This window comes from Lemur catta, chromosome 15 (assembly GCF_020740605.2).
Source record: "Lemur catta isolate mLemCat1 chromosome 15, mLemCat1.pri, whole genome shotgun sequence".
NCBI lineage: Eukaryota > Metazoa > Chordata > Mammalia > Primates > Lemuridae > Lemur > Lemur catta.
In genome coordinates, this window is record NC_059142.1 from 24,667,236 (window position 1) to 24,683,797 (window position 16,562).

A 16,562-nucleotide genomic window follows, 5' to 3' on the forward strand; every position below is an offset into this window, starting at 1 on the left:
ATTTTGGGGAGTTCTTAATTATTTTCAATTTAAAACTGTCTTGCTAAAGCTGCATAAGATTCCTAACCACAAAAGGGTTAGGAATTAATTTCTGCTTCAACCTGTAAATTTCTCCAGTTCTAGATCTCTGCCAGGTAACGTAAAGTATAATGCCTTAACATATCCATAGGACTTGGGGGCAAAAAAAATCAAGCAGTATTTCTTCAAGGAAGAAATTTCTATCTTTGAGACTCTTTGGAAGGTTGCTGACACCCTTGACTCATGACTCTGGCTTTCTCTAAATGCTGCTTTATGAAATAAGGTTATGAACATAAATTGATTTATCCCAGACCTTTTGAATTCACAAAATGGCTTTTTACCTGGAAGCCTCTAAATATTTCCAAAGCATAATATTTGAAATAAACGCTTGGTTCATGTCTCCTAGTTTTATAACTCATATGTTCATTGGAATTCTAATGAAACAGCCCATGAAAGTGTAGTGTTTACACAGCATTGTTAGGTATTGGGGGTGGTGCATCTAAAACAATCGGAAGAGAGAATAACTTTTCCCAACCTCATTCAAGAAATAACTTAGAGTCAATTACACAGTAACATATACTAATAAATAAGTGAGTAACATTCCAGTTGTCTAGCTAAATGCTCAGGCAGATATGAGATAAGGGATCAGAGTAGCATGGAATTAATTGGGGAAAGCTTTTTATTGAACTTATTTAAAATCTTCAGTTGGTAATACATAAACAGTACATTCACATTCAAAATTTTAAAAGTTCAAAAGTGACATTCTCCCTTCTAACTTTCTCTTGTAGCTACCCAGTTCTCCATACGAGAAGCAACTGGTGTTACTAATTTGTTATTGTAATTTCTTTCTTTTTTTTTTTTTGAGACAGAGTCTCACTCTGTCACCCTAGCTGAAGTGCAGTGGTGTCCATCATAGCTCACTGCAACCTCAAACTTACGGGCTCAAGGGATCCTCCTGCCTCAGACTTCCCAAGTAGCTGGGACTACAGGCACACACTACCACGCCCAGCTAATTTTTTCTATTTTTAGTAGAGATGGGGTCTCACTTTTGCTCAGGCTGGTCTCAAACTCCTGACCTCAAGTGACCCCCCCACCTCAGCCTCATAGAGTGCTAGAATTACAGATGTCAGCCACCGTGCCCAACCAGTAATTTCTTAATAATAATTATCAGATATTTAAATTTAATGCTATTAATTTCTTAAAAATTCCCAGGGATTTTATGCATTTTCAAGCAAATACTCATATATATCCCCCAACCATTCTTCCCCATTTATTATACAAATGATGCATTTTTTACATGTCATTCTTCATCTTTGGTATTTTTACTTAGCATTATGGGAAGATCTTTTACCTTTTTATTTTCATCAAAGTTACATATGCACATAGCTTAAAAAGTCATATAGTTCCATAAAATTATTTACAAAAAAAAAAAAACAGTCCTAAGCCCCTTCCCACTTTCATTTGTTTTATTTTTACTTATTTATTTTTGAGATAGACTTTCACTCTCTCTCCCAGGTTGGAATGCAATGATGTCATCAAAGCTTAGTGCAATCTTCCCGGCTCAGCCTCCCAAGTAGCTAGGACTATAGGTGCATGCTGCCATGCCTGGTTAATTTTTTTTCATTGTTTTTATTTATTTATTTTTTTGAAACAGAGTCTATCTCTGTTGCCTGGGCTAGAGTGCTGTAGCATTAGCCTAGCTCACAGCAACCTCAAAACTCCTGGACTCAAGCAATCCTCCTGCCTCAGCCTCTTGAGTAGGTGGGACTATAGGTGCACATCACCATGCATGGCTAATTTTTCTATTTTTAGTAGAGATGGGGGTCTTGCTCTTGCTCAGGCTGGTCTTGAACTCCTGAGCTCAAGCGATCCTCCCACTTTGGCCTCTCACAGTACTAGGATTATAGGTGTGAACCACTGTGCCCGGCTTCACTCATCGTTAATTTTTTTAAAAAAAAATTTTGTAGAGATGGGGTTTTGCTATGTTGCCCAGGCTAGTCTTGAACTCTTGGCCTCAAGTGATCCTCCTGCCTCAGCCTCCCAAAATGCCGGTGTTACAGGTATGAGCCAGCATGCCTGGCTTTCCACTTTCATTTCTTTTAGGTGATATATTTGTTATATACTCTTTTGTCTGTAAATAACATACCTGTCTTGCTACGTCTTCATTTTTCACTATTAGGCACTACCTATTTATGTCCTCCTATGGAAAATGAGGATTTGGCTCTCTTTCCTCCCTTCACCTCACTATTCACCTTTACCTTTCCCATCCCTGCCAACTGACTACCCAGTTGAGTTATGTTATAACCTTGGTTATATCAATACCTTTATGTTATTATGAATGTGTAAATGCTACACAGGATTTAGTTGTATAATACACCATGATTACTTTTCTTTCCTATACAACTCTTTTCTGGAGTTAATGATGGTGTTCAGTTTTGTTTGGTAATAGTCTATGTACTTACCATTTATTCGCTGTTTACTAGTTTTCTAAACCTCTCAGGACACTGAGATGGTCCAGATAGTCCATTAATTTTTATTGTTTGTAAAATATCTCTCAGACTCTTCTGATTGGCTCCAACCTAAATTGCTTGCCCTCTGCATCTGATAAATAGCTGTCATCCTGGACTTTCTCTTCACCATCATCCTGGGGAGTCTCTTCTTTTCTGTCACGGAGAACTTATTATTGTCAGCATTCTTGGTTTTTTCTCTCATTTTGGTGAAGAATATACTCTAATAGCATCCTCATAAAGAGTATTTGGGAGGTAAATATTTTTTTCAACTTTTTATTTTGAAACACTTTAAGCCTACAAACAATAGTGCAATAAATACCACTGACCCTTGTCCTAGATTCACGAGTTTTTAACATTTTGCTGCATTTGCTTTATCACTCTCTCTCTATTTTTTTTTTTTTTTTTGAGACAGAGTCTTGCTCTGTTGCCCGGGCTAGAGGGCTGTGGCATCAGCTTAGCTACAGTAACCTCAAATTTCTGGGCTCAAGCAATCCTTCTGCCGCAGCCTCCCGAGTAGCTGGGACTACAGGCATGCGCCACCATGTCTGGCTAATTTTTTTTTTTTCTATGTATTTTTAGTTGCCCAGCTAATTTCTTTCTATTTTTAGTAGAGATGGGGTCTCACTCTTGCTTAGGCTGGTCTCAAACTCCAGAATTCAAACAATCTGCCCACCTCGGCCTCCCAGAGTGCTAGGATTACAGGCGTGAGCCACCGTGCCCAGCCTATCCCTGTTTCTTGTGTGTGTATACATACATATTTTTTCTGAATCATTTCAAAAGTAAATTGAAAGACCTTATGAAATGTCATCCCTAAATATTTCTAAATATCTCCTAAGAACTAGGACATTCTCCTATTTAATCACTTATTGCTATGACCCCCCAATTGAGGATTTATACAGCTATATCTAATATGCAGTCCATTTTAAGTTTTCTCACTTGTCCCAGTAATATTAGTCATAACTGTACATGTTTTAATTCATGATCCAGTTAAGACCCATACTTTACATTTAGTTCTCAAGTAGCTGTGGTCTTCTTAATCTAGAACAGAGGTCTTACTCTTTTTTGTCTTTCATGGCATTTGTCTTTCACTGACATTTTTGAAGAGTCCAGGCCAGTTGTCTTGTAAAATTTCCTGCATTCTGGATTCATCTGATTGTTTCATCATGATTAGATTCAAATTAAACTTTTTTTTTGTCAAAAATACTTCATATATGATATTGTATACTTCTAATTTTATCATATCAAGAGGCATATGATGTAATTTTATACTAATATTGGTAATGTTTAGTTTGAACACTTAGTTAAGACAGCGTCCACCAGGTTTCTCTATTGTAAAAATACCTTTTTCCCTTTGTAATAAATATACGATCTGTTTCTTTTTAAGACCATGAGAATATGTTGTTTTCTAATAACTTTTTTTTTTTTTTTGAGACAGAGTCTCACTCTGTTGCCCAGGCTAGAGTGACCTCAAACTCCTGGGCTCAAGTGATCCTCCTGTCTCAGCCTCCTGAGTGGCTGGGATTACAGGCACGTGCCACCATGCCTGGCTAATTTTTTTCTATTTTCAGTAGAGACAGGGTCTTGTTCTTGCTCTGGTCTTGAACTCCTAACCTCAAACAATCTTGCCTGGGCTTCCCGGAGTGCTAGGATTATAGGCATGAGCCACCGTGCCTGGCCTCCAATAACCTTTTATCTGATGGTTTTAACATACATTTATGATCCTTGCCAATATCAATTACTGTATTGTTATTTGTAAAATGAAATATATTTGCTAATTGCGTTATTCTAGTAGGTAATTATTTTGAGATTTTTCTGTCTGAAAATATCTTTATTCTATCTTCACAATTGATCAATAATTGATTTGGTCTAGAATTCTAGATTGTAAATAATTTTCCTTCAGAATTTTGAAAGTTTTGTTTAGTGACCCTCAAGCTTCCAGTGTTATTGCTGATAAGTCTGAAAGGCATTTTGATTCTTTTTTTTTTTTTTTTTTTTGGTGACGGGGTCTCGCTCTGTTGCCCAGGCTGGAGTGCAATGGCATGATCATAGCTCATGGCAACCTTGAACTTCTGGCCTTAAGTGATTCTTGCCTCAGCCTCCTGAGTAGCTGGCTGAGGCAAGACCACAGGCACTTGCCACCAAGCTCAGCTAATTTTTTTCTTTTTGTAGAGACAGGATCATCCTATGTTGCCCAGGCTGATCTCGAACTTTTAGCCTCAAGTGATCCTCCCTTCTTGGCCTCCCAAAGTGCTAGGATAACAGGTGTGAGCCACGGCACTGGCCTTTATTCTTGATCATTTTTGTGAATTTTTTTTTTCCTCTCTGGAAGCTTGTAGGATCATGTCTTATGTTTACTTTCTGAAATTTCAGTGATGTGCCTTGGTGTCTGTCTGTTTTTATTCATTGTGGTAGGCACTTAGTGGGCCTTTTCAATGTGGCACCCATGCCCTTTAATCCTGGCAAGTTTTATTGAATTATTACATTAGTTGTATTTTACTCTCTCTTTTGTTCTGTTGTTAACTTTTGGGAGCTCCTATTTTTCATATATTGGACCTTCTGAACAGGTTCTCTAATTTTCTTATCTTTTCTCCTGCTGTTCATCTCTTTGACTTTTATATTCTGACTTATTAAAGCTTTTTCTCAACTTCATCTTTGAACTGAGTTTTTTCATTGCTGTGATCATATTTTTAACTTTTAATAATTCTTTCTTATTTTTTAAATATTTCTTTAAAAATATCCCATTTGTGTTTCATGTGTGCAGTATCTTCTCTTAGCTCTTTCAGGATAATAATGATAGTCCTTTAGACTTTAGGCTTTTTTTAGGTAGTTATTTTAGACTCACAGAAAAGTTGCAAAGATAATGCATAGAGTTTCCACTTACCCTTGACTGCATAGCCTTACTAAATGTTAATATCTTACATAGCCATAGTACCTTTATCAAAACTAAGAAATTAACATTGGTATAGTGCTATTAGCTAAACTGTAGACTTTATTCAGATTTCCCCAGTTTTTTTGCTTACATATTTTTTCTATTACAGAACCTAATCCAGAATACCACATTATATTTAATGGTCATTATCTCCTTAGTCTCCCCTCATTCTTGATAGTTTCTCAGTCTTTTCCTTTTTTCTAATCACCTTGACAGTTTTGAAGAATACTGGTCAAGTATTTTATAGAATGTCCCTCAATTCAGATTTGTCTGATATTTTCTCATGATTAGATTAGGGTTATTGTTTTTGGGGAAAATATCAGAGAAGTGAAGTTGCTCCCCCTGCCTCCTCTACCCCTCTCTCTCTCGTTTTTAATATTTGTTGTTCAGCATAATCCTTTTCTTCAAGTTGCATTTTTTTCTACAGGTAGTTACTTGTTTTTGATTCTTTCATATTAGAGATTTTTCTCAGACATCTGATAATCCTTAATTGTCTGCTTATATTTAAGAGAGGGGATCAAAAAGCTGATTAGAGATTATAAAATGTGAGTGGGGTTTGTTGACTGTTAAGTTCATTGTAGGGTGATCTGGTTGGGCAACTTAATTAGGGAATGTCAGTATTACTAACTTTAGGTTTTTTCTTCTTGGGGTGGTCAGATTCAATAAAGAAGGATCCTCCATCCTCCCTCCTTGGAGGACAAAGATGAGGGAAAGAGGACTGGGATATGTTTACTTAACTGATCCATTTTCAATATAGTACCCTGCCCTTTACTGTTGCTTGTATCCACCAGTCTAGAAACCCTATGTTTAACCCTCTCCAGAGAAGAAACCTTCAGTCTTATATCTGGATGGTAGAGCAGTAGGCACTTGATTTCACTAGTTGGGAAGAAAATCTGATGATCTGAAGCTTCTGAAGCAGAATTTCAACCAGTCCTCATTTTATTTAGCTCTCTCTTCTACCTCTACTTCCTGAGCATTTTGGAGATTCTGTGATATAAATTGTATTGATTGTAAGTTTACTACAGATAGGTTATGATTCAGTTTTCTTGGATTTGGCTACTCATTTGTTGTTCTTCTATCTGCTTTCCAAGAAAATTATCTTGCTTTTATTCCTGATCTAAGCACCCCCCCCCAAAAAAAAATTATCTTGCTGTTGCCGTTGTCTCCCCTGACTTATCTCTTTTCTTTTCTTTTTAGTCTTTTTGTGGATTGTGTCTTTAAAAAAAATATCCCTTTACTTTTGGTTTTTTTGGGATTTTAGGTGGGAGTGAAAGTAGATACGTGTTTAGCCCACCACCTTCATCCAAAAGTTTGGCAAGAATTTTAAAAAAAAAAAAACATTATAAAGAATGCTTACTTTTAAAAGATTTCTTGAAAGATGCAGAAGCTTATACCAGCTTCATCCTTGAAAAATATTCTATATCTCTGGAAAAAGAAATGAGGTGTAGGATAGACAATTACATTATGTTATTTTCTCTGACTACCATACCCTAAAGAAATACTCTACTAGTTTATAAAAAACAAAAGTCTCCAGCTGGCTCCTGAGCTCTTTTCCAACCATTCGATCTAGTATTTCTACTAAATTGTCATATTCTACCATCTGGGCCTTTATTCAGATGCTCCTTCTGCATGGAATGCTCCTTCCTCTCCCTCCTTGCTTTTCTCCCTGTTCTTGGTCTGTAATGTCTTCCCACTCCAGGAAGTCTTCCTTGACCCCATTCCTCACCATTATCACCTCCAAGTTTGGGTAAAGTACTCTTTTTTGTGTGTTTCCACACCTAGCAATTATTATACTACTGTAATTGTGTATTTAGATGTCTATAGCTACTTAGCTAGGGACCAGATCTTATCCTATCTTTGAATACTCAGCATCTGTTTCTCTATTTGGAACACAAGTGCTTGTTATTTTAAAATTTAAAACTTGCAGAAAAATAAAATGATTAAAAAAATTCTCAGGCCGGGCATGGTGGCTCATGCCTGTAATCCTAGCACTCTGGGAAGCTGAGGCAGGAGGATGGCTTGAGGTCAGGAGTTCGAGACCAGCTGAACAAGAGTAAGACCCCATGTCTACCAAAAATAGAAAAATTAGCCGGGCATGGTGGCATGCATCTGTAATCCCAGCTATTCGGGAGGCTGAGGCCGGAGAATCCCTTGAGCCCAGGACTTTGAGGTTGCTGGTAGCAAGGCTGATGCCACGGCACTCTAGCCTAGGTGATAGAGTGAGACTCTGTCTCAAAAAAAAAAAAAAATTCTCTATAACTGTCTAATGGATCACTGAATTAATACCAAAATCCATTTAAAAATTTATCAATAAAATAACAAATACAAAAAAGGCAAATTCAGTTATTTTGGAAAAAAAAGTGAACTTACTATGGCTTGAAAGGCAAGGACATGTTGATAAGCTTGGATACTTTTATCAGTGGCTATGAAAACTAATTGCTATTTTATTAGAATTGCTTGGAAAATACAGTGTCATTTGAGTTCAAGGAGAACATGCTAACTAAGTTTAGTAAAATCTGTTGTATTTATTTAGAGAAATATCTCTGAATGAAATGTAGGCTGACCTTTAAATAGGTCCATTAGCTGTAATTAGCTTTACCCATTTAGGGGAACATAAGGCACAGTTTGGGAGCCTTCTCTGAATATTTTTTAGAGTCCCCAATAAAACTTCAAGAATTTATTATAACATTATATATGTGTCTATATATATACACACACATAAATTTACTCTCACTCTGTTGCCCAGACTGGAGTACAGTGGTACAATCATAGCTCACTGCAGCCTTGAACTCCTAGGCTTCAAGTGATCCTCCTGCCTTGGCCTCTGGAGTACCTTGGATTACAGGTGCATGCCACTACACCCGGCTAATTTTTAAATTTTTTGTAGAGGTGAGGTCTTACTATGTTGCCCAAGCTGTTCTCCAACTCCTTGGCCTTGATCTCCAAAAGTGCTGGGATTTCAGATGTGAGCCACCATGCTCGGCCTACATTATATATTTTTTAAATAAAAGAGAACTTGACATTGTCAACAATTTGACATAATGAAGAAGATAATTTTTATTTGGATAGGCAGACAATCCTACAACCAGACCTGGACAAAGGCAACTATGTGAGCCTTCCTCAAAGGTCAACTTCATTCTTTGTTCTCTTTTTGGAGAAAGAGGTCTTAACCTAATTCATGGCAAGGCTTTAGGAATCCTAAACTTGAATGCAAGGAAAATTTTGTATGAAGGGTGAAGTTTTTTCAGGGAAGAGTCCAACTATCAGATTTTCTAATAGTTGAGAAAGTTTAAGAATCTTTGGTTTACACACTTAATTCACTGTGTTTGCTGTCTAGGGAGGGCTTAAAGTGGAGGGGGTGGGAGATAAGGATTAGTTGTAGCCTTAAGATTTTTTTGACACAACTTGCCATAAAATGTCATTTATGTAATGACCTACACATAACTGAAACAACATTTTACAAAATTATAGATACTCTTATAAAGTATGGTGCATTCTTAACATTTTCTATCCTATTTCATTTAAAAAATGTTGGCTGCAACTTGTTAAATTGATTTCTTAACATTCTGCTGAGTGGTAATGCATAGTTTGAAAAACACTGGTCCTAGTCCGTGATAGTTTACAAAACCCTTTCATGTACTCTCAGTCTTCACACCAGTCCCATGAGGTACATGTGACTTTCTTTTTATTTTTACAGATGCGGAGGCTCAGAGACTTTAAGTGACATGTTTAAGTTTGTACTGCCAATAATTGGCAGGGTCAGAATTTGAGCCTGAGTCCTAGATTTTGACTCTAGCCCCTTTGGTTACATGATCCAAACTACTTCCTTTTTTCACCCCCTTGCCTACCACAACTGTAGCGACTAATACTAGCTCAGACTCTACAATTGGGTAAATCCTAATACTTCAATTAACATACCTACACTGTCCCAAATCTTGTCCCTTATCATTTGGGGGTTTTCCCTTAGAAGTTGTAGATTTCTCTTTCAGTGTAATAGGTTCTTTCCTTTTATTTTCTTCTCTGCCCTAGCTAGACCAGTGGTTCTCAAGCCTGGATTTGCATCAGTGTCAATTAACTGTAGAACTTAAAATTTAGTTCTCTGGGCTTCCAGCTGCAATTCTGATTCAGTAGATTTGGGGTGAAGTTTGACATGTATATTTTGAAAAAGCTCCACAGATGATTCTTAAACATAGTCAAAATTGAGAATTTCTACCCTAGATACATTTAAATTGTTGGGCTTAAAAGGAAACTCAGGATTTAGGGAGTAGCTAGAGACTCTTTGATTCTTTAGAGTTTAGGGATTTAATATAATGGAAGTTCTGTTCTCTCCCTGGCTCCCAACCTTTGTGGGTAGGTATAACCTCTTGGAAACATAATCAGAGCCTCACTGAATTGTAGAGAATCTAGTTGTTCTTGTCTTCCCACTGCTTCATTTTTGATGAAATATTGGAAATGAAAGAGTTGGAATGTATTCACCAACTGTACAATTGGAAAAGCCACCTTGTGAAGTGGTAAGCCTGGACTATTGTTAAATACTTTCATAAAGAATAAAGGCTTTGAATATGGAATTGCTTTTGATTTACAGAATTGAACAAATAATAAACTGCTGAACTTTATGCTTTAACTTAAATAATAGATTTGACCAGAAAAAAAGGATACTTTGAATATTATTAATTTTGTACTATGCTGAGCAAAATAGGAACTGACAAAAACTTGAGTGTTTTTTTTTTTAAAAGAAAACCTTCAAATCTCTCTCTCTCTCTCTCTCTCTTTAGTTCTTTTTGGAGGTGGATATCTGCTCAGACAGTAAAAATTATAAGAGGTCAGTTACAAATAATGCTCCTTCTTGTTTACAATGTGATAAAAATTTTGTTCATGTTATAAAATATTAAACTATAGGCTTTTATGTTAAAAGTTGCCTTCTACAAAAGAATATAGGCGGATTTAGGGGTGGATAATGTGAAGTGAACAAGGAGTCTGACAATGGTTGTGTTCTACTACCTTCTCTCTTTAATTCAGTACTAAAATCAGTGGAAATGGGACAGGCTGTGGAGTAGCTTCTAGAGTGTCTGGACAGCTACTCAGTGATTTTCCATACATGACCTCTCTTTTCTGGTGGTTTGTAGGCTTGTGCCTGGGAATACTATTCAGTACAGTTGCTGGTTGCTGGACAGGCTCTTTAGCTGTTAACACTGAGCTGCCTCCAATCTATGTAACCCTTTAGAGAAGGTTTCCTTTGTGTTCTCAGCTAGAAAGAAAAACTTAAAGTTGACCTTATGGAGCCTTTCATTTATTAGCCTGGGGACCATGTTTTGTTAACACTTTCTTTTCCCTTGGAATCAAAGAATTGTGCCTTTCTTGTGAATTTTATTTTTTTATTTTTTTGTGTAGTCCCCTAACTTCGATCAGACTATAAGCTAGAATCTGCCCCTGAGTGCCTTACTTATTTCTCTAGTGAAGAAAGGCAGCCATTATTTTCTGTGTTAGTTGGGATGGAATTTTATTTTTTGGATCTGTCATTATTTTTAAACTTGACTATTCACTGCTCTAAAATGTGACAGAAATAGACTTTTTGCTGCTGTACCTTTAGCCTCCCAACTTAGCTAGGACCACAGGTACACACCACCATGCCCAGCTAATTTTAAATTTTTTGTAGAGATGAGATCTTGCTATGTTGTTCAGGCTGGTCTTGAGCTCCTGGCCTCAAGCTATCCTCCTGCCTTGGTCTCCCTAAGTGCTGGGATTATAGACATGAGCCTTCTGGGCTAGTTTTCTTTTAGGCTTCTAGAATGAACCTCTTCATAAAGTTTGGAGACTTTTTTTTAAAGAAACCTAGTATTTCAAGGGAGACATGTATAGTAAATTTAGCCATCAGATTTTTCCTATTGCATGATACTTTTATATTTGATTCCAGTTTTAAAAATAAAAGTTTAGCTGGGCACAGTGGTGTGTGCCTGTAGTCCTAGCTACTTGGGAGGCTGAGGTGGGAGGATCACTTGAGCCCAGGAGTTTGAGACCAGCCTAGACAAAACTCCATCTCAAATTAAAAAAAAAAAAAAAAAATTAGCTAAAGTAATCTCCAGCTCACTTTCAGGAAATATCTATAGGTTTGGTTTTGTTTTAGCATTCCTGGCAATTTGTTATTGCTGTTTTATTCTTGTAGTACAGAGGTTTTCAAACTTTAGGGCTCGTTAAAACATAGATTAATGGACCCCAGCCTCCAGGTTCTGATACAGTTAGTTGGTCTGGGGTACAGCCCAAGAATTTGCACTTATAACAAGTTACCAGATGGTGCCAGTGCTGCTGCTCCTGGTGATGGTCCAGGAACCACACTTTGAGAACCACACTGCTCTGGGATTTATAAATACTGTTTTGTCCTTGTAAATAAATAAGCGCTAAATCACAAATTACGCCAAACCAATGGTGCATGTGTAATTTTAACATGTTCAGTGGCAATTTCCAAACATTTTAAAGTATTGATGTTTTCTTGTCTGATATCAAAGAGCACTGCCATTCACCTACTTTCGTACTTCACAGTATGCTACTTCATAGCATATAACATTTATTTACAACGTTTTTTTATTAATTTAATTTTTTTAAAGACAGAGTCTTGCTCAGTCGTTCCGGCTGGAGTGCAGTGGTGCCATCATAGCTAACTGTAGCTTCGAACTGCTGGACTCTTGATCCTCCTGCCTCAGCCTCCTGAGTAGCTGGGACTACAGGTGCATGCCACCATGCCTGGCTCATGTAAAATTTATTAATAGTAAATTTAGTATCTGTTAATATTCCATATCTAACAGCACCTCAACATCAGGATTGAGAATTGTTATTTTCTGAATTAAAATGATTTGTCAGGCTACAAGCTATTTAAAACTGAGTTGATGTCTAGTTTTTTCCCTAATCTTTAGAACCTGTGAAAGCTTTGAAGTTTTTTAATATTTATATTTTAATATTATTTCATTTAGTTTGGGTTTTTATTATTGTTGTAGGCTTTGAACTATGTTTTGGTCTTTGTTAATTAGTTTGTTAGTTAGCAATTAGCAATATCTAATTCTGACTAGTAAGGCCCTGTATCTAGAAAAGTTGTGCTTAGTTGAGATCGATACCTCCATTATTATGATTATCGATTTTAAATTTGGTGGGAGATTTACTTTCTCCTTACATCAATGTCAGCACATTAGAGCCAAAAGTAGACATTTTAGGGTGAATTTTTAACAGGTATAATTTAAGAAAAAACTCATAAGGACAAGTAAAGATTTTTTTTTAAATTAAAAACTACTCATCTGGAGTTTGTTTTGAAAATATGCACATATGTGAAATTCATAGCCTCTCAATGTATAGTGTTTGAAACCAGATGATCATTATGTAGTTTACTGTAAACACCTGGCTTCAAATGACCACCACTTTCCCCCAACCTCTTACCATTCATTCCTTCCAATACTAACAACCGAGATTGCAACATCACAACAAGCAGCTTTTACCTACTATAAAGGTTTCTCCATTGATCACTATTATTTCTTGGACATTACCAAATTGATAAGGAGATTGGGACTAGCTTATGGTTTTTTGAGAAAGATTTCTTTGGGCAAAAGGGAACTGGTTTTAGTTTTTAAACTTAGTTACCATGATCTCAATTTTCCTGTCTTATAGAAAACAAAGGCCCTGAAATATTTCATAGAATAGCCAAGGAAGCTAGTTCTCAAACTCTGCCTTGATTCCAAGTCCCAGCTGTGGTTTATTAGGTATAACCTCTGGCTGTCCTCAGATGTAGGTTGTTATTATCATACCTGCTTTTCTCAGTTTTAATTTTCTCCATAGCTCTGAGAGCTCATTTCAAAGGAATAATGGATGAACCGTCTCCCTTGGCCAAACCTCTGGAGCTGAACCAGCACTCCCGATTCATAATTGGTTCCGTGTCTGAAGATAACTCAGAGGATGAGATCAGCAACCTGGTGAAGCTGGACCTACTAGAGGAGAAGGAGGGTTCTCTGTCACCCACTTTTGTCAGCTCAGATACACTTTCTGATTTGGGAATCTCTAGCCTGCAGGATGGCTTGGCCTTACACATAAGGTAAGAGAGAGAAGTTTAATGGTTTATTTATTTAACCTTACTAGTTTCACTGATTATGTTCCAAAAAGAGCAAGAATAATTTTAGCCAAGATTGCTTTACCTATGTCACTGGACTCACTTATTTAGTGAGAAATGATGTATTTTTCAGGTTTTAGAAGTGTCTTTTCTTAAATGTTCTCCTCAGCTTTTTTTCTCTTGTCCTTCCTACATTCTAGGCCTTGTAGTGAGACCTAGTGAGTGAGAGTTAGGTTGAAGAATTTGTCTCTGTACTATTTTGACTAACATTGTTGTAACTATCTTGATGATTGATAGGAATTCCGCAGGTGTGGGCATATTTGTAGTAATCTTTATTGAACTGTTTCATCATGTCAGAAAGTTATATTCTATTTCTAGCAGGGCCAGTCCTCAAGAAAGCATTGTGATATGAACAAGGGGTTGTTAGTAGAGCTCTCCTTTTTCTCTAGAAACAATTCTCTGTAATTGAGAATGTCAGTAAATAGAAACACTAGATTATTTTTATTTATTGATGTTTGGATTATACAACCAGTGTGTGAGAAACTAACTTTTGGTTATTTGCTTTGCAAAAATCTTGGAGTAAAGGGTTTGGATTAGTGGTTCTTGGTTCTCACTGTTCATCAAAATCACTTGAGGGAGCCTTAAAAAATAGCTCCATCCCCAGAGATTCCGATTCATTTGGTACTGGCTTGGCTTGGAACTGGGGCATTTTTTAAAAGCTATCCAGGTAATTCTAATGTACAGCCAGAGTTGAGATTATATGTCTAGCCTAGATAAACATAAGTTAGGGTGGCTTTTGCTGCTGTTATTATCTTAGTGCTTCTACTATTAATGAATCATAAAATAATTCAGCTCCTTTTTAGACACTCAAGATGCTTGCTCTGTAGTAAAATCCCCTGCTGGATCTGGTAGGATGTGACTGTTTTGCCTTATTGTTATCCCTGGGGCTTGGGGTCCTGGCTTCTGAGAGATGAGGTAGTACTTGTTAGTGGTCAACCCCATTTAGCTATGTAGAGGTCAGAGGAAGAGTAAAGCAAGTTAATTATGTTTTACTTCACAAATTCCTGGAATTAAAACTAGAGTGATCATTTAGCTTAATGCTTTTAATAGATGAGAAAACTAAGGCTTGATGAGAAGAAATAATTTGCCTAATGTTGAAGAGCCAGAAAACTTGAATTTAAGCTCAGATATCCTGATTCTATTTCAGTAACTTTTGTACTCTATTTCCCTAGCCATGCAAGTGTCTTAATTATAACTAATTCAGATAAAATTTGTTTTATAGAGTTAATGAACAAAGCATTTTTCTCTGGGTTAAAAAAAGGAATAGAGAGCAGTATTTCGTGGCAGGAAGGGGGATTAGGTCTTTATCTTTCTGTAAACATTTTTTATTACTTTATAGTTCAGTTAATGGTTGACTCTAAGGTTAATAGTGGGGGTGGTATCGTCCCTTGAGGACATTTGGAAGTGTGTGGGGGTTGCGATTGGTGGGACTACTTGCATTTAGAAGACAGAGGACCAATGATACTAAACCTTTTACAGTGTAATGGACAATCCCACACGACCAAGAATTGTCCTCAAAATGTCATAGTACCCCTGTTGAGAAAGACTGGGTTAACTCTAAATCCGTAAAACCACACAGCACCTTGAGAAATTTGTCCAATTTAAGGTTATATGAAACATAATATCCATTTGTTGGATTAGGAAACTGTGAGTTTGGCAATGATAAGACAAATGCCACTATTAGAGAACTCAGCTGATGATATATCACAAGGCAGTTTGTAGTTGCCAAGTCATTCTGAAAGTTGATGGCTCTTATATGCAAAGTCTGTATGGCCAGTGGCACAAATGCCTGAGAATTTCTTTGCATGCTGTGCTGTTGCAAAACTCGTGTCCGTAGCTCGTAGAGAGGCCATGGATTGAAGTGTGATCAGCAGTCTGGGAAGGAGACAGTGCCAGCTACCTTCTCAGCTAGCTAATGATAGAAAACAGAACAAAAGTTTTCCATTGATCTATTCCTTAAGTCACTTGTGGATGTGGTAACCTTGGGGGTAATTTACATTGAGTCAAATTCATTTGATAATAGAAAGACCTCTGCTATGACATTTCCCACTAATTAGGTGTGTGACCATGGGCAACTCATGTTATCTCCTTGGACTCATTTCCCTCATTTATAAAAATGAAGATATTGATTCAGATACCCCTTTTTACTCTTTGAACTCAAAGTTAAATAGAGACTACCTGAGTTTAGGATCAGCTCATAGAATGAATAGCCTAATCCTTAACAGGTGATATAGATTAAGGGAGAAGGTACATTCCTAAGAGATGTTACTAGAGGTCATCTGAACCCAAGTGAAATAATTGTCATAATGTAAGATGAGAGTGGGTCTCTTTCTCTCAAGTTTAGGGCTTGATTTTAGATACTAACTGAGAAGTCTAGTGGTATGATGGATTAAACAGGAATAGAAAACAGACTTTTCAGCCAGGTGTGGTGAGTCACACTTGTAATTCCAGCACTTTGGGAGGCCGAGGTGGGAAGATTGCTTGAGGCCAAGAGTTTGAGACCAGCCTGGGCAACATAGTGAGACCTGTCTCTACAAAAATAAAAAAAACATAGCTGGGCATGGTGGCATGTGCCTATAGTTCTAGCTACATGAGAGGCTGAGGTAGGAGGATTGCCTAAGCCCAGGAGTTTGAATCTGCAGTGATCTGTGGTCACACCATTGCACTCAAGCCTGGGCAGCAGAGTGAGATCCAGGTCTCTTAAAACAAAAAAAAAGAAAATAGACTTTTCCTGGAATGGGGATGATTTTCATCATGTATTTTCTCGAGTCCAGTGAAAGACTGGGTGAATCACTTTCTAAGCTTTATGACCCAAACATTTGAAAATAAGGCCCTAAGTAGTTGTAGCTTGGTGGGAATATACAGTCCCCATTGTAGACAATTGTTTTAGTTTGTTTAGTTTTAGATCAGATCAATGGGGTTAATATATCAGCTAGGTTCATATATTTCTGAAACTTAC

The 16,562-nt window shown here is 37.0% G+C and overlaps 1 protein-coding gene across 1 annotated transcript in view; it reads left to right on the forward strand.

Annotated features, from left to right (window-relative positions):
• Positions 1-16,562, forward strand: part of ACACA (acetyl-CoA carboxylase alpha) — a 231,332-nt gene that overhangs the window by 3,937 nt on the left and 210,833 nt on the right. Inside the window, exons 2-3 of the mRNA XM_045525552.1 lie at positions 10,233-10,279; positions 13,276-13,528. Coding sequence (XP_045381508.1) covers positions 13,302-13,528 — 227 coding nt within the window. The 5' untranslated portion in view covers positions 10,233-10,279; positions 13,276-13,301. The remainder of the gene's footprint in view (positions 1-10,232; positions 10,280-13,275; positions 13,529-16,562) is intronic.